General features: G+C 39.8%; 1 protein-coding gene across 1 annotated transcript in view; it reads right to left on the reverse strand.

Annotated features, from left to right (window-relative positions):
- The window catches only part of KIAA1328 (KIAA1328 ortholog), a 140,175-nt gene that overhangs the window by 7,447 nt on the left and 113,223 nt on the right, over positions 1–19,505 (reverse strand). Inside the window, exon 8 of the mRNA XM_010015451.1 lies at positions 17,065–17,160. Coding sequence (XP_010013753.1) covers positions 17,065–17,160 — 96 coding nt within the window. The remainder of the gene's footprint in view (positions 1–17,064; positions 17,161–19,505) is intronic.

Consider the following 19,505-nt stretch of genomic DNA (forward strand, 5'->3'; position numbering starts at 1 on the left):
ATCATAGGGCCCAACCAGGAAGACAACACTGCTAAGCCCCACCACTAAACCATGTCACTGAGCACCACACCTACACCCCTTTTAAATACCACCAGGGATGGCAATACCTCAAAATTCAAGAAGAAAAGGCATGAGATATGAGACAAAAGGAGGTTATATGAATGAACAAAGGTACTTTTAAGTAGGACAGACAATGTATAAACAAACTGGTGCGAGAGTATCTGGTGCAGCAAGTGCAGCAGTTTAAGAAAAGAAAGCTAATCAAAACCAGTATGGCTCAAGATGATCTTCATCACAAAATCATGAACACAGCACAGACAGAGCCAGGAGGCAGATTTGGTGATGTGGAGCAAGCATCTGTGGAAGACAATAGCCTATGGAGACCCATCTTTCCCTCAGTGAAGACAACCTGCTTTCAAATTCTACTGAAAACAACTACTGCTTTAAATGAGGACTCTCAACATATATATGTTGTTAGCCCCACCCAAGTTATAAAAAGCAATTAAAAATACACACAAAAAGAAGTCTTTGGATTATCCGCATGAAAAAATACAATTCATCCCAAGATACTACTGCTCTACTTGGAAGCATAGAAGTGACATACAGCTTTCCTAAGTTAACAGAAGATTAAACAAATAATTTTCCTGTTTAAAAAACGATTTTACATAGGCAACCCAAAGACTGCCACTGAATTTGTATTATTTGCGACACAGCTTTGTGGAGGTTGATTCACAAGAATCTTTCATCTGAAAGCTTACACTACTGAAGTTACTGCACATGTGAAGGGAAAAGCAGGTATCTGATGTTCCCATCAGAAAATGATAGCTAAATTAAGTTTCAAATCAATGTGCTCTATAAGCCATTGTTTAATAGGGCCCACTGCGCCTGTTGGACAATTAGTATTACTCCTGTATTATTAATGCAGAACAGTATTTAATGGTTTATGACCTGTAATAACTGGCTGAAGCGTTGGATAAAACTTCTCTGAATAACCTCCGTTTACTTCAGGGCTTCAAACAGTGTGGCCACTAATAATGTTGCAAAGTGTTATTAAAATTTATGGTGGACTAAATTAGTATCTTATTTGAATTATATAAAATTATTAACCTACTAATTCCTGCAACCCAGCAAGAAGTGGGGTTAGACCCTAGTAAATGTTTAAAGAGGCTTAAAGGTGCAATACTTGACCAGATTTCTCTGATAATACGGGACTTGACATTCCATTTGCCCGTACTCAGATGATTAACAGTATTTAAAGCACACTAAGGTTGTCATTATTTATACGCTTTCTGAGTTTTTAAAGTACATTTAATTACAACCTACAGATCTTTGTGAAGACAGTGACCTTTGGCTTGTAGATGAGGAAGTGATTACTCCACTGGTTCACTGCGATACCTTTTACACGGTGCAGTTACCTCTTGAATACTGAGTTCTGGTTTAAATGACGCTATGGCAGAGCCAATTCAAAGAGGAACAGACAGCAAGAAGAAGTTACTGAAGGTAATTTATGAAGAAATAACAAAAACAAGTGTATTTGTACTTATAGCTCACTGAACAATTAATAAGAGCTTGAACAAACACCTAATCTGAGAAATGTGCAGACCAAGGAAGGAAAGGGATAATGGAGAGATACAAAAATTCAGTAATTAATGATGTACCAAAATTAAACAAAGAAAACATAAGGGGGGTTTTGTGTGTCTGTTTCAGAACACAGTTACTCATTCACCTGTGGAATAATTAGTAAGAAGAGTGATGTGACTACTGCCACCTTGAAAATTTAAAACTAACGTACGGTCCAAAGGGATCAGTTATGTATAGCTAGACAGCTTACGCAACAAAACATTTCCTTCTCTATTTTCAAATGCAGCAGTCCATTGCATCACTCAAATGCAGCGTGGTTTGCAGGACTTCTTGCAAGGCACCACGATATCCGATTAATCTTCGTGCTATTCCCCGAAACCACACAACAGAATAAGACTGTCTAAATAAAGACCTTATTAACGTACCTAACCTACATACTAAGGCAGGAGTTGTAGAGTAGCATGGCCAGTCTCAGCACTGCTGCTTCCTTATGAATATCTAAGTACATCACCACAAAGCAAAACACACCTTGAATGTTTTTTTCCATTTCGTCTGTGCCTCATATCGCGATATCCCCACTGAGCGTGAATGGCAAATTTTAAATGTCATTCAGGACCCATTGAATACTGCTAGTATTTGCATTCCTTAAAAAGTAGAAAAACATTAACCTTTTGTTTTATTGAATTAAAATGCCATGGAAATGCTGATGTAGTCTTCAGAGACTGAAATACTTTTACAAAGAAGAATAGCTGTCATTTATTAGACACAAAGAACAATTACTTGATAGGATGCTTTCTGACAAAAAGCAGATTGGTATTCTCATCATAGAAAAGGCATTGTAAAAAAACCCAGCACAGACCTCTGAGACTTGAATAATTTAAAGCTGCATTTGGTGCAATTTGAATTTTTCTTTAGGGAGGCAAAGTTAAATACCTTTAATTTGTTCTAATTATTTCAAATTTGCAAGTTAATTATGGCTGATCATTAAATAACAAAAAGGACTATCGTCTCCATAGAGTTTTACCTCCTACCCTCTGCATTACTTAAGCTAGATTTTAGTATGCATGAATTAACTTTCTAAATAATCACACGGTTTGACTAAATGGCTCAGTAAAATGAGCTCTGATCCTCAGAATAAGCATTAATGGACATTAGAAAGGCTACTGGGACCCATGTTACTTACATTATAAGTATTTTTAATGGGGTCTTATTTACTAATCTTTATGTACTGTTCAAGTTAGGGCACCATATAGATACATTATTCTGCTTTAATAGAGGAAAGTCAGTTCTTCAAGATACTAAAACAAATGTCCATTTAGAGCCAACTAAATTCATTTTTAAATTAATGCAGGAAAACTCTGATAGAATTTAACTTGTTTTAGCTGTTCATCCTGATGAATCAATCCAACATAATGGTAGCCTTGGTCTGCAAATGGAGTTTTACAGATCTATTGAATCGCTAAGTAACTCAAGCAGCTAAGACTCTTGCCAGAGAGTAGCGTTTACTATCAGCATGTGTACACCCACGAGGTTTCATCTCTTCCCTGCTCCATGGGATCTCAGACATCGATCCCAAATTTGGATACTCACCTTTCACTGAACTCTGATCTTTCCATGCATTTTCCAGTGCAGATCAGGGGCATCCAGGAAACATGAACACATTTTAACTAGTCAAAAACCCAAACCACGAGGCAATTCATGCCTTCAGTATATATGTTCAACAGATGGCTGCCTTAATGGTACCCTACTGCACCCTGTTGAGGCAAGGGTTTCAGAGTTTAACCATTATCAAACTAACAGATTGCCATGGTGGGTTAGCTCCAAAAGCAAACATGTTGGAATGTTATTTTCCTGTTCTGCAATTTCTGTTTTAAAAATAAAATAATTAACAGTTCATGTGTGCAATCTGCTGCAATTATATCAGGCCAAGAATGCATAACACTTAATGATGCAAAACTGGTGATAAGTAGACAACCCAAGCAATACGTTTTTGTAGCTGGAACCTGAATTGCCATTTCAGATGCAGTTTGACAAACAGACTGAAAATTGCTTCTCCTCACGCCCCACACTTTGGCTGGGAGAATGTTCAGCCAGATCAGCTTCCAGAGTCAGCTTGGTATAAAGCAGCAGTACAACAAGTGCTGGGACAAAGAAGGTGTCAGTGTATCACGGGACCTTCTTTTCAGCAGGGGTCCAAATTTGTATCACTTTAAATCAATTTATCAAAGCACACTATTGAAAACCACCTGTTTCAAAGTGGGACTGTTTGTGACGTTGGTTGCCTGCATGGCAAGCAGAAAAATATTTGTGAGGGGAAAAGGACTGTAGACTTTGGATGAGTGGATCTAAGAAGCAACATTAGTGATCTCCTGAACAACCACAACTTTTTCACTCCATTCAAGTGTACTCTGTTACTCCATGCAAGCCCCTACTTCCAGTACTACCAAGTGCCTCAGATATTTCAAGTGGCTTTTTTCCATGAATATGTCAGGTAGGGCAATGTGATTATCCTAACCCACAAGACAATGACAAGAAACTGATGCAGTAAAGGTGCAGGACCCCTGGACAGCAAGCAAGTCAGCAGAAGTGGAAGAGAACCGACCCCAAACACTCGACTCACTGAGACACCTGAAATTGGTGCACCCACCACAGGCGTCTGCTGAGACCTAACCAGGAGGAAAACCCTGGCAACAGAGGTAGAGCTCACAGCCCTCGTTAGCACATCGCTACCTGCAACCTGGAGTCCTCCTCACAGGAGACACAGCCTGCTCTTTCTTACCAGCAGAGCTGAGGGAAAAAAATCATCAAGATGTACAGGCCAGCAGAGCAGCACATGGGACAGTGGAGGGAGATTGGTCCACTCACTACTGCTTTATGTAGGGTGTGCAAACCTAAAGGACGGATGAGTAGAGCTGGAAGGGAGGCAAGAGTGTTGCAGGTGAGGAGGAGAAACACAGTGTGAACTTCTGGGCAATTTCTCATCTCTGAACGCCATCGTCCTTCCAGTCCCTGCAGCAAAACCAGTCTGCTCACCTCAGCAGATTAATCACCTTAAAACACACTGTTAAAAATCTAAAGCCTACCACACTGAAACATACAGTGCTTGAATGAAAAGAATCTAAGCTTAACGTTTTTCTCCTCTTTTAAAAAGCAGCAAAGAATATCCTATTCTAATACAGACCTTGAAGGCCAGATTCAAGCCTAGAGTGAGATTTCATGGGCCAATTATGAAACCTGGCATTTTGAGACTTATGTTAGATGCATCAGCATGTTAATGGCACTGCTGGGATCCAGTGCATGATAATAAGAAACAGATGCTTTCCTTGCTAGACAGAATGATCACTTAGAGTTTTGAGAACACAGAACCACAGAATAGTTTGGGTTGGGAGGGACCGTTAAAGGTCATCTAATCCAGCCACCCAGCACTGAGAAGGGACACCTTCCATTAGACCAGGTTGTTCCAAGCCCCGAGCAGCCTGACCTGAACAACCCCAACTCTCTCGGCCTTTCCTGACAGGCGAGGTGTTTCAGCTCTGAGGTCATGTTTGTGGTCCTCCTCTGGACTCACTCCAGGTCCATAATCTTCAGGACTGAGTCCATCTCCCTTCTGATGTATTTTCTAGGCAAAAGGCAGGAGGGCAGCGACAGGTGTGGGGACACCTCCGCAGCCAGTGACAGTTCTGGAACTGAAATATAAGTATTATCAAATCTGCCTGTAACAAAAGGAATTTTCATCACAGAAAATAGAACAGTGATTACCTGCAATCTACATGTTATTATGCACACAGTATATTGCTGGGGAGTGATGCAGAGCTTTCATCTCTCAGTCCTTTTCAGGCTCAGCGACCTCAAATCCAGTAATGTCTGTGCCTGTATCAGGTTTCTGTATTGGGTTTTTCTCCCTGTTAAACTTTGTTGGACTTGCTGTATTAGGTTTACTTTTCTCTCACCTTGGAGGAGTTACATGGGTAAAAAGTTTTCCATATCAAGCTGCACTAGGGTACAGTAATCCATAGCATGACTTCTCCAGACCACTCTTTCAGAGACCAGTTGCTTCCCCATTCCCTCAGTGACTGATGCTCGGACATTTTGTTCCACCAGCAAGAATTGAGGCCACGTATGCTCTTAATTAGCAATGACCTATTAGATCATACCAGCCAGAGGTGAAACCTTGGCCTCATTGAATCAATCAGAATACTGCCTTTATCTTCAATGAAGTCAGGCTTTCACTTAATATACACAGTTAGAGGTCCATCTGTAGCAAGTACGAAGCTAAATTCCATCTAAAATTACATTCTTGCCTTTGAAGCCCTGTCCTCATTCTGCTTTAAGTTAGCTACATTTCAACTCCCCACCACAATCTCTCTCACATATCTTAGTTTTCCTAATAAACAGCAAAATGAGCTTTGATGATTTTTCTCTCTTCTTTTCTGAATCCAGAGAAAATTCCCACATAAAGGTTTTCAGACAGTCATATAGAAATGGCCACAGAAAACAGACTGGCAAAGCTACAGTAGGACAAAATGCTGTGATTGTGTGTTTGGCCTTTCTTATAGAGCAGAGCAGAGCAGCTGTCGTTCCAGCAAGCAGTGCTGTCAGCCTTCACAAAAGAAAGTCATGTAAATGTCAAGTCATAGGTATAAAAACAATCCTTCAAAACAGCGTCTGTATATCTGAAAAGCCTGCCTAGCTGTCACCAGTGAAAGTACCATAAGGAATGATGCAAAAATCCTGTTTAGGACAAACAAAGTTTTTGAACTAAATCCAAACTTCTCCAATAGATCAAGCTGCATCACCCTCTCCTTCAAAAGGAGAATCACATGCTCTTCAGCAAAGTGAATGCCTGTCTCAGTGCCGTATCCAGCATCACTACTGTTTGGCTGAGAGCCAGCCACATTCACAAGGTGCCCATCGAAATGCCATATGCGAGCTATCTCCCGAACAAACATCCCCCAAATTAGATTGCAATTTGGTTGTGATAAAGACATAGAAGAACAATGCATCATCACTTCTCAACTGGGCTCACCCAGGACAAAACACTTCACAGTATTGGGCTGCACTGCAAAACAGGCTGTGGCTGAACTGCTGCTGCAGAGATCGGTCTGAGTCTGCAGGTAACCTGCTTGGTGCAAGAGTCCTTATGTTTTCCTTCACTGAGACTGTCACTACAGAAGCACTCTCTCCTCCATAGATGTTTCCAGACAGGATGATAGGTGTTGATAACAGAAGCTTTCAGTAAATGAGCAGCAATTGCTTTTTCTGATCATGGATCACATCATGGAGCAGTCATTTGCTAAGGATAAATGACAATATAGCAAAAGAGAGACACAGTAAGAGTTGGAAAGTAGGTACTCTCAGGGTTTCCAGTATGCCTTACTAACAAGGCATTTTGAAGAGATGCCTAATCAGAGCAACAGATATTTAAGATTGCACTCTTGTGTGCAGGTATTATGGAGAGTTACATATGCACAGTCAATTAAGAGTTTTGAAGGATCCTGTAGTGCCTATATGCGTACAGAAGAGTTATAAAAGACCTAACATCTACAGCTGCTTCTGTTCACTGACAAAGTTGCACTTGATAGATGCTAACTTTCAATGCTCAGGATACTGGCATGATAAATTATCATCCCTGGTTTCTAAGTGGGGAAACACAGGAACATGAAGTTACAAATGTCTCATGCTGATAGAAAAGAAAATTAACAACCACGAACCTGGGCAAACACACACAAGGATCCTGAGATGACCTCCTGGGTCACTGACAGCTCCTCTGATATCAGGTAACACCTTTCATAAATGCATCAAATTCCATAACAAAGACAATAAGAGGGTTTATCTGCTCTGTTCTTCTGAGGCTGCTATCCTTGAATCTGATTTGTCTAATGATTACTGAAACCAGTATGGGAGCAACCTTACAGGACCCTTTTTTTTTCCCCATGAAAATTCTGTCCTCTTATTTTAAGCACAGATTACTGGTGGCTTTTAGGGTTATATAGGTATGTTTCTGTCAAAGTCTTACAAATCCTGGGACCAGTGAATCCGCAGACTAATACTTTTCTTATTCCAAAAAGACATCAAAGGCCCAGTGTGTTGGCACGAGCTAAGTCCAGGCACAAGGCACATGATACCAACATGCCTCCTGGCAGCACACTGGCTCCCCAGCCAAATACAAACCTGACATGGGTTTTTGTTTCTTGTTTTTATAATGATCAAAAAACAATGACATGCTAGAACATAGCCGGGTCTGCAACTACAAACATACATGGCATCCTAAATGCTCATATACTAGGGTCTTTTAAAATGGTGTCATGCACTATCCCTCTTCTGTTGGAAACACCCCTCCTGATGCATCTTTATACTTCATCAGCCTTTTTTCCCTGATTAAATCATATCTGCAGGACATGGTCACTCTATGATTAAGGAGTATATTAATGATTTACTACTATACTAGTACTCATGTTTATTATATTGCTTAGTAAAATGAAAACACTGAGATTGTTTATTGATCTGCTTTAAAAAAAGATCTTATAGCCCAAAAAGAAGTAAATAAAGAAGTTAGACTGCAGACTTTACTCAAATTAGTGGATTACCATACCCAACAGATGCAGATTTGACAAAATAGCTCTTGATAAAGATTTAAAATACCACTTCTGGTCACTTCAACTGCCTTAAATTCACTGAAATTACATATTTCACAGAGCATGTTTGATGGCTAGTGACTGAAAAATCAGGTATTTATGGCAAGTGCAGTACAGATCTAGACTCCTAACCGATGGCATACAACTCTAAAAACCAGGGCCTGGGCCTCACAAAACACTAAAGATTTCCTTTCATTGCATGGATTTTATGTGAATGTGACAGCACCACTGAGTATTGACTCAACCAGGATGTTTATGGAACAGTTTTAACACGTTTTTGTACTCTTATATTCAGGAAATAAAGAGACGCAATAGAATGGAAACCAGACAGAAAACCGCCTTGCTAAGAGGCACGTATCAGTGAGATACATACTAACACGCTCTGATACCCAGTATCAAGGGAAGCTACAAAGGGAAGAAATACTGGCATAAGGCTGTAGGCAGTGAAGGTGTGGGCTCTTGTCCAGACTCTGTCCTGCCAGTTCCCTGCCCCAGACACTGTATGTGACAAATACACCATGTACTTTTGTTAGTCCAGATACAAGCAATTCTTCCCATCTTAGATCTACAGCTATTGATTAGGTCTTGGAAATCTACTTTTGTACCGGTTTGTAATAACCTGTTAGGAAATGTCTGTCCAACGCTGTTGTCACTAGTGCCACTTTGACGCTGTGACATGGGTGTCACCAAACCACCTCAGCCCTATTGAGTACAGCCAGAATGTAAATTCAGCCCATCTCTCAGAGGTATGGTTTTCTCATAAAGCATACAAGATGCAGATGGAGGTTAAGGGAGCATAAAGTTAAAAAGAAAATAGGATTAACTACGCATGAATCAAACAGAAGGGCAGATAGTTACACATAGAGATGAAGCCTGGCACTATTGACATAGGTGCTTGCATTGGCACTATTAACATAGTCAGACACTTGCATATTGTCTTACTTCAAACGCTTGTGTGCTAGAAGCCATATATAAACTTTTCAGCACAGAAAAGATGACGATTTGTTACTGCAGTCGAGTTATAATACTTTTCTCCCTAGATCACTGGTGATATTTTTTGAGTAGGATTTATCTTCAGGTAGACTTACCAAGCAGAGACCATCCTTGCGGTCAGTCAAGAGAGACGCATTTGTTTGAAGCTCATCAAATTAGGATTGAGCATAAGAAGGAAAAAAAGCACCCAAACTCTACAAAAACTCTGGGAAAAATAGTTTAAGAAAAGGCTCAAAGATATAAGAAGGGAAACTAGAAAGACATAATCAGAACAGACAGAACAGAGGCAGAAGCCACCATGACATGAGACTCAGTGGTTGCAAAAGCCAGAAAGAAACAGGGAATGTGGTAGGAGCACAGGGCCGAAAGTGCATGCAGAACTCAACAGAGTGTTGAGTCCCATGTAACTGGAAGAGTAAAGGTGCTACAGAAAACAAAATAAGAAACAAAATAAGAAGAACTTTGTGACATTCTGCAGAGCTCTACAGATTGATACTGTAGACAAAAGCCTGGAAGGAGGGTTTCGGAGAAGTAAGTGGCAAAATCTGGATAAATAGCCAAGCTACCCATTTGGAAAAAATTGTTTTGAAGGAGGGGAATGAACATTAAGCAGTCAAAGAATACATTAGTTAAGGTGCAAGATGAAGGATTAGATCAAAGGGTGGTGTTTTAACTGTTGGCACACTGAAGGCATGTCTTTGCTGCAAAAGAGAAGGAAGCTGCAGTAGCTGTCAGCAGGCAAGATGCGTACGGAGGAGACTGATCCCGAGGTTATGAGTCTGAGTGACAGGGACGATCTGGAGTTATCAAAATCAGAAGTGAAAAGAGATTCAGTAGAAGTAAGGAGTTCTGTTTTGGCCAGATTAGGAACAATCTGAAGGCAAAACAACCGGGATTATGTGTCAGGGAGGCACTCAGATATGCAAGACTAGACGGAACAGAGCAGAGGCTTTAAGAGTTATTGGCAGGGAGATGATAGCCAAATCTGTGTAACTGGATGTTGTCACCCGGGGACATGGGTACAGAAATCTCCAGGCAAATCAAGGAGTGACTAAATCCTTCCCCTGCCACCTCACAGAGGTTTCTACCTAGTTCCAAAAGAAATTATCTAAAATAGTGCTGCAAAAACATGCATGAAAAAACCTGTCTCTCTATAAAATCTAAAGATCATACTGTTTCTAAAATTAGGGCAACCACTAAATGAAAGTTAACCCGAACAATAACTTTAGCTAAACTTCAGGTCACATGCATTTAATATAATGAGATGAAGAATATGAAAAGGCCATTCATAATGGAATTCATCGAGTTAGGAATGCCATGCTTAGCTGCCTTATAACATATAATTAATGATCCTATAAAAATCCAGCAGTATGAACTCTCCCAACTGCCCGCAGAACTGTTCTTTATGCTGGGTAGGGCAAGCAAGCATCTGCTTCCACAAATACTGCCCTTTGAGAAGCTGAAAAGCTTTTTTCCACTGCTCCATCAGGGACCACACTGCCATTTCCATGACACGCTGAGCTTTGAACCGTTACCCAAATCAGACTATAGCATTTGGCAACCCAGTACACATCTGTCATGATAGACTAGTTATTGGTGAAATGCTAAAGAAAAAGTCATTAACTCTTTTCCATTGCATCTAATACCCCACCTTCCTCTAGATTATTTATAAGCCCCACTAAACCCACCCTCTGTTTACAGTCTTTCAATACAACAGAAAATATATACTGTCTGGAGAGCTTTCTTGCCGTATACCACTCCCTACCATTTGGTACAACAAAAGACATTCTCTCTCCATCAAAAGGCCTGATCCCTCCTGAAGCCTTGATGCTCAGATTCAAGGTTAAGGGATTAAGGCCTGAAGCATTGAGTACCAGAGGAAAGGAAGCCAAATATCAAAAGAAACACAAAAATCAATCCTCTTCACCGCAGGAGCAGTGTGAAGAACAAATCAGCTGGGCTGAATCTAAAATTTTCTCTGCATGTCTCTCAAAAATTAGCACTGTTATAAAGGTAATGGGTAGTTCTGCAAAGCCTCGGCACCCATGCAAAGCCACAGAGTTCAGCTCAGCACACCAGTATGGTCTGGGAAGTTTTATGTCAGAGTAATTCAGTGGCAAATACCAAAGTCTGAGAAAGTGAGAGCTGGAGAGTGCGTGAGAGCATGTAGCCTGTACATCTGCAAGTGGCAGAATCTAATACTTACTGGAGTTTGCCTTTTGCTTCAATTCTCTGTGTGCTGAAGTGCAGTCAAGGTCACCGCGGGGTGGGGAAGTGGGTTTTAGCTTAGTGCAGCTGTGACCATGGCCAGAACAGCAGGGTACAGAGGATTTCTTGCTTAACTTTGTAATGCCAATAGCTTTTGTTCTTAGTCCTGCCCCATCAGTTCTGATATAAGCTTTTAAATGGCGTGAAAGTTGAGCGGGTGGGTTTAAAATCTCATAATTTGAAACTACCTTCCAGAACATTTTGTTTTATAAGATTTTTCTTAACTTTTCCAACTCACAGATTTCTGGGACATATGAATATCTAGATTAAACATCAATTTCTCTTCATCCAGGATTACATATCAAAATAAAAAGTAACAAAACGATCTGTCTGAAAAAGTTATCCACTCCAATTTACAAAAATAGAGTTCAGGTTTTCAAAATTCAATTCAGGCAGTAAACTAACAGTGTCTACATTTTCCTGTAAAGGAGGCATCTGCAAATGACTTGCAAAAATGTCTCTCACTGTCTGCAAGTGTTGGCAAGGAACAAACTCCTTCAGGAGATGCATGAATTTTAAATATTTCAACCCAAAGAGAAAGAATCTCTGAGCATTTTCAGTTCTGATATCTGATTTTGCAGAACCTTACCTATCCACAAGACTGGCAAGAAATGCAATTTTTGTGAGAATACAAAAGCACTTGAGTTTTATTCACTGACTGCCATCCTACACTTAGTAGTGTTCTTACACCAGAGTTCCTGTGCTTTTTGAAGACCTCACCTACAGGTTGGCTCCATCTGCCTGTGGAGATGACCTATGGTTATCTCCTGCTTACACTGTATACCTCGTCTATCAGTAGGCTTCCTGCTCAGGGTTACTTTGGACTATAATGGAAATGATGTAATACTGCTGTGTGTAGCATATGTGATCATGAGAATCTACTACCTTCAGAGTCTGCACGTGGCATTAAAGAAGCAAAACTGTACACCTAACTCCAACTACACTCTCCTGTTAACGTCACGACAGACCCTAGCAGCCATCTGTTGGAAGGATGCTGTGCCTATATATAGCCAGACAACGCCATAAGAGAAAGAAAAATTCATTATCTGCACCTAATTCAGCATTTGCGCTACTGGCAGTTCTGCAAGCATTTTTTTTACTGGCCAAACAAGTGTTCACTCCACAAATATCCCATCTAAAAATGATACAAACTTCAATGTAAAATTATCTGGAACAAGAAAGTAACTTGGGTGTTAAAAGGAGCACTAACAAGTGGGTAAGTGGCTTCCAGCTACACAGATTTTATGGGCCATTTGTAAGCACAGTTGATTTCAGACCGATTTAATGTGCCAGTCTGCCAAAACAGCAAAGAGATGAAAAATAAAAATCCCAGCAAATAGTATTCAACACATTCCCAAAAGTTGGCCAACTACTAAACAGATCAAGGACATCTCACAGATGAACTGGAGCCTGGGAGGTCTTGGACAACAAGCCACTTATGGCACTGGTGACCGTTTCTCCTCCAGAGACTCAGGACAAGAGTAACAGGAGGTGACACACGCTGGTATGAAGAACTGACAATAACATTCCAAATAGGAAACAGAATGGGTGCTACCATTGCCACTGGTTTTTAATTATCAATTCCCTTCAAACACAGGAGTAATGGGGATGGTGCAAGTCAGGTCAGAGGTGGAAGAGCTGCGTGACTGCATGTGATTTTTATTTTACTTTTTAAATTAGTTGGAGGGGGGCATTGTGAGAACAATCTTGGATATGCCTGGGACAGCAGGGGGAGCTGCGAGTCTGCGTTCCTCTGTCTATTTAATTGCATTGGATATTTGGACAAAAACACTGAAGTATGCTTGCACATCACCATAGAAAGATGACTGCATGTCTAACAAGCCTCAGAAAAAATCGAGTTCATAACAAAGCATTAAACAAGGAGCAAGAGATAATTGTCACCTTCTCTCACAAGATAATAAAAATAGTTACACCATAAACATAAAAATCTTTTAAAAGACCCCTGACAGCATTCCCTCCTGGAACTATCACCATAGCAATGTGCATTCAGATAGTGGGGGAAAGTACTGCTGAATTCTGCGTTTGATATTTTCAACTAACTAAAAATACAAACTGGAAAAAAAATATACGCGGGTGATAGAGAATGAAGCACACAAACGTAAAAAAGCCTTCAATGGATTAAAGGTGGCAAGTTCCACCTGCAAATCTTTAATACTCCTTCAACCAGGTAGCACACATTGAAAGAGTGCCTGCAGATAACTGTAAACCCATCTGATAGCTGCTGTATTCCTATTTATAATGTTTTGCACAGGTCAGCGTCAAGGTGCAGTGGCAGTGTTGTGTGAAATCTCAGGAAAAGATGCAGGTTAGAGAGGAGGGCAGTAGAAAGCTGTATTGGCAGAGCCGTACAGCAGGGCAAAAAGCACGGCATCTCGTGTGTTAAGATTTAGGCACAAAGCACAACTGCTGGAAGGGGGGCTTGCAAAGTAACAAACAGCACCTTCTATAGTTGGTGCTATTAAAAAAGGCTGATTTCCATGACATTCAGATCCATCATTGAGATTAAATAAAGGTGAACAGAGTGGATTGTTTTGAAATTCCTCTCCCAGATGCAGACATCAGGAGCACACACAAAAGCAGGTGCCGGGTGTATTGATCCTACTGAATACGCATGGAGTGGGTACTTGAGCATGTACCAAGCATCTGCGTCTGGGAGATGGAAAGCGCTTTGTAAAAGGCTGTTTTATGCTAAACAAATGCATCAGGTTATGTTTTTATTTTGAATATTTTAAAGCATCTTGCACACTGGGGCAGATTTGAAAAGAAATTATACAGGCAAACAACTTGCCATTAACGGTACAAGTTACTATCTCTATAGCTGAAAATTGGCTGTGGGCTCACTTAGGAGCACTCCAAGCGACTGAAAACCATCCTCAATAAAACCTGCTCTGACTGCCGCACCTTAGAGAACTGAAGATCCTGCATCTGAAGACTCTTCAGGTCCCACACACTGGCCCAGCTGCAGCAAGCAAAGGGACAGACACATTTCTTCCCAACAGCTCCTCAACATACCCAGCAGGGAAGTGACAAATTCAACACTTGCAAATACTGCAAATTCATACCAGGATCATCCAAAGAGGCTGAGATGGACAACGCTAGCTGACTTTGATAATGAAAAAAACATAATGGCACATTCAGGAGAGAAAATGAAACAGGCATCTGTTAGAAAATTTGGCTATGCTTTTTTTGAGATAAAAGTTCCCTTTTTCACAGACAATGACCAAATTCTGTACCAGAAATCAACCTCTGTATTGTATTTGTTTGTGGAATCTTTTTCCCCCCTTTTTCAAGGAGGGAAAAAATTAATCCCTACAGGAGATGACAAGATGACTTTTAAAGTACGTATCTCATTTCTGACTACAATTACCTTTCAATACCCTGGCACAGCTGCACACTCCTATTTGCTTTTTGTTTTTCATTAAGGGCTCCTCTATTATTTCTACCCATCCTATAGCATTTATGCCTGGCAGTGATGCACATTCCCTTGCCTACAATTCTTCCCGCAGATACCAGAGAATAAATTGCAATTAGATTTTCGTAATTGTAGATAATTAACTCAAAATGAGCTGTTAATTATAAAAAACCCTATGTTTTTCAGTTCTTGATTATATTATTTATTTTACTTCTAAACTCCAGTATCTCACTTCAGCAAGTTTAGTATTTTAAAGGACTTTCACCATTTCCTTTAAAATACCAGGATAATTTTAAGCTAAGATCAGCTTATTTGAAGACTGAAATCAAGTTTCATGCTGTGAGGTTTGCTAGAGGAGCTCTTATGTATGAACTGGAAGTCAAAGAAGGCTGGTTTTCTATTAGGGTTCTGATAACGTTTGCAGTAACAAGAACCATTTGGCAGGTCAATTAGAAAACAAATAACAACTAAAAACATAATAATAAACCCTCCAAAAGACACTGTTAAAAACAGAAGACGTACTCCTACCAGTTCTTCCTCCTAAGCTCAAGCCACACACTTGCACACTCTCCCTCGATACTGAAGAAAACACATATTCAAATGCATAGAAGAGACAAATGTACCTGTCTTCCGTAGCCTCTTTCAGCCCTACATTAGAGTAAATTATTTAGGGAGCATTCATCTGGTAACCTTTGCAAAACTGAAGATGGCATACAGGAAGAAAAACTTCCAAGTGTTTTGCTGCCAAACTTCGGAACCAGCTGGCATGGCAACTTGAGACTGCACGATCACATACTCACTTTGAAAAATTACAGTAAATTAAACCAGGGGAATGAAGAGAGGGTGGGGAACTTCTGAAATCCGGAACTCTCATTTTGTTAATGGCACAGGTTTTCCTCATCTGCCCTGCTTAGGATATGTAGATTTCTGCAGGTTTTTGGTAAACTGTTGCCTAGAAGCCCTACAGATGTTCTAGGTTACATTTTTCCTCCAAGGCACTTAATGCTACTGTGTTTTAAACATAGCAATGATCACACTTTGATCACTTCAGTCTGTGTGAAAACAAAGCAAAAAAGCATCAGAATGTAATGAGGATATGCCAGTAACTCACAGCAGCCAAACACCTGGTTAAGCAGTGAAGTATTCCAAGGACTAACAACTCCTGTTGTTATGGAGAAAGAGTATTATCCCTTTTCAGTGAGGAGGAATCTCAAGAAATAAAATAAAATCCATATCACATGATTAAAAAAAATACTAAAAAAAGAAAGCACTGGATGCTTAGTTTATAAATAAATTAACATTTCATCCAGTATTCTCCTAACGGAGAGTAAAGCTTATTATTTTGAAGTACCTAAAGAAGGGGCATTCAAATGACAGCTGTCCACCTGAGGATATGTTGTTCAAACGAACATCTATAGTTAAAGCATAGAACAAGAAGATGATATTCTTGAAGGAGAAAACCCCTGCCAAATACACAGTTTTTATTTGTTGCTTTTCTAGTAAGCCTGAATATTCTTCCAGTGTTAACAGGAAATGGATAGGACAGAAAGACAACACAATAATGTATTGATTAAAGTTTTAAATAGCAAGCAAAACTGAGATAAAGAGCTAGAAACTGGCTTAACTCTAATTCCAGTTATTGCAGTGGTCGTTTGCTGCGATCACACTGAGTCGCAGAGGTGCAACTCAGCATTGTTTAAAAAACAAGTAACTGTCACCAAGTATAAAAGATCATTTTTATCTGGGAGTTAAAGGGTAACGTATTTTTTACATCAGGTCCAAATCCAAACTAAAGAAATGTTCTGATCTTAATTGAAAAAAATAACAAGCAGTACCTAGAATAAAGAACAAAAGCTAAGATTTTGTGAAAACTCCATTTTGCACTGGGCTAGGTTAGTGTCCTTAAGAGATGACACACAAAACACCTACAGACCTCTAAAGAGAGTCAATCCCTAAACTTTGAATAGTAACAGGTCAGCATAACTCCTAAGTTGACTCATAAAATGCAACAGCCAATGAATTTTACCTTTCCTGCAGAAAAAAGCTTCTAATCTGAAACAAACACATGAACAAATACACTTGGCAGCCAACAGCACCACTGTCAAGAAGATATACCGACCCTGTGAAGTACTTAGAAGTGAAAAGACAAATTACCTTAGCCCCATGCTCTTGCTGTTCATCATCACAGCAAGTTCTCCAGGTGCTTCATCAATGGGCACATCTTCTGAAACAGGTACATGGCCTCTAAACCTGAAAAAGCAGAGTTAGCTGTTTCTGCAGCTGGTCAAATCATCACACCAGAAACTTTCCACAAAAAGGTGAGTTGTGTGCCTGCAAACAGAGCACTTCATCACATTAAATGCAGCTTTCACAACTGTTTGCACACTTTCAAATACATTTTTGTACTGGAAGGTTGACTTATGTCCAGTGCCTTTGCTTCTAAGGGTCACCATTGGGAAAAAGATTAGAAAAATTTCACTTACTGATTTCCAAGGACCAGCTCCCTTAAGAAAATGGTCTCAGTATCCAGTAATAAACATCCCTGTTGGGCTCAGTTTATAGCTCCAGCTGCACAAGAGCTCAAAGGAATCCTGTGTAAACTGCATAAATTCATTTGAGATGGTTGTGTCTCCTGAAACCATGTGCCCACATGATGCTCCATTTTTACAACATTACCCCACCTTTTTCCTTCTCTCCAATGAAGACAGAAAAGTCAACAGTAGAGGTACCTCTCCTTTTTATTTGAATAACATTCCTATTTCCAGGATTTACCCATAGTTGTCTCCTATGGTGTGGCTGGCATCACATGGAGTCACCGAACTGCCCCTTTCCCAGCACACACACCATTTTTGACAGCTAAGCAACTATTTCATGCGGAGAAACTGCAAACTCAAAGCACTATGCTTACTTGAGGCTAAATAGGGAAATGTGGAAAATTAAAATGCAGTTATGATGCAGTGTGGCCAAAAAAAGGATCAGTTTGTACTTCTGCGAAAAAAGCAGAAGAGTTAATAGCTAATAATTACAAATGGTCAGACCTTTACTTGTCATTCAATGACAATACTTTCAGTAGCTCAGAATGGACCTTAACCAGCACTCTACCCATGCAGAAGGACAGACAAAAATAAACACTATCTGGAAATGGATTTTTGTTGTAATATTTTTTTAAACTGTCAGGATATTAAGGCATGAACTAGATTAAAGCCTCCTAACAATGAAGTAAAGGGTATTTGAGCTTAGCTAAACAAATTCTTATTGTTTGTGGTATATAAAATGATCCTGTAATCGAGTTATACACCTAGAACTGAAACAGAACTGTGATGGCCAAGAGATTCACCTGTAAGTATCATCCATTTAATTCTAAAGACACTGAATATTTTCAAGAGCAAGTGCGCTATTTTTTAGATGCTTTTCTTAGACTGAATATGGCAAATGTGCTTTCACCTGCACCTCTGAAGAGAGATCACAAAAACACTGAATCCTCAGATTGATCACATATGATTTTCTTTCACAGAATTCCTTTAGGTAACTAGAGCTCTGTAAACCTTGAAGTGTTTTTCGGGGGGGAGGGGAAAGGCTAAAATAGGCATAATGGCATTAACAAGCACATCATCATAGGCGTCTATCGTATGTCCATTTTTTTCTGGGCTCAAATGCTGAAACACATCCATCAGAAACAAAATCACCAAAATCCTCAGTCTGTGTGTCCTTCATATTCCACTTGTTTTTCATTAGAGAGATGCATGCATAGAATTAAGGTATTTGATGATTAAGAATCCATCTGTTCCTACTTAATTCTCACCTGAAGTCATAATCCTTTTTTTGCAACCTCAGTCATTTTCAACACACAAGATTGTGATTGCCTTTAAGACAGGTATTTTTAAAGCCATATAAACACCTTATTTTTCAATGTAAGCCACAAGACAACAACAAAAAAAACCTCACCTAATTTTCAGTATTCTCTGTCATAGTTTGAAAAGTAATCAGGGGGCTGGGATTAAGAAGAAAAAGTAATATATTTCTCCATGGTGGTTATAGTATTATGAATGTATGCAGTGGAGTGGGTCATGTAACGCAGAGTCTCATGGGATGTTGTCAGCAGTTGCCATATTGAAACAGTATCAAAATAAGCATCCCTGTGAAACCCTCCTATAGCTTCTTCCAAAAGCCTGCTAGAGTTTTCCCCATTTCTTTCCCTTCCTAATGCTGAAATGCTAGTACACGACTGAGTTACACTGGCTTATTCAACTTGCTTTAACTTGCTCCCTTTAACTCATCTTCTCCACTCTAGCAACATGATACTAATAAACTAGTTTCTCCCTCTTTCCCAGACACACCATTTACATTGTCAGTAAGATGTTACCTCACCTCTGCAAGTAGCTCATAGGCCTTTCAAGCCACATCTCGTATTTCTAGGGTTGTCACCTTTCTCTTCTTCTAGTTTCAGTCATGTATTGTGCCTCAGCCTTGACATTCTCCCTTCCACAAACATCACTGGAAAGAAAACGTCCTCGCTACACAGAGCTTCATTCCATTTCCATATATATATTTCACATATACATAAAATTATCTCCTTTTCTGTAAAATACACTTTG

The sequence above is a fragment of the Nestor notabilis genome, unplaced genomic scaffold (genome assembly GCF_000696875.1).
Source record: "Nestor notabilis isolate BGI_N333 unplaced genomic scaffold, ASM69687v1 scaffold5305, whole genome shotgun sequence".
Lineage (NCBI taxonomy): Eukaryota > Metazoa > Chordata > Aves > Psittaciformes > Psittacidae > Nestor > Nestor notabilis.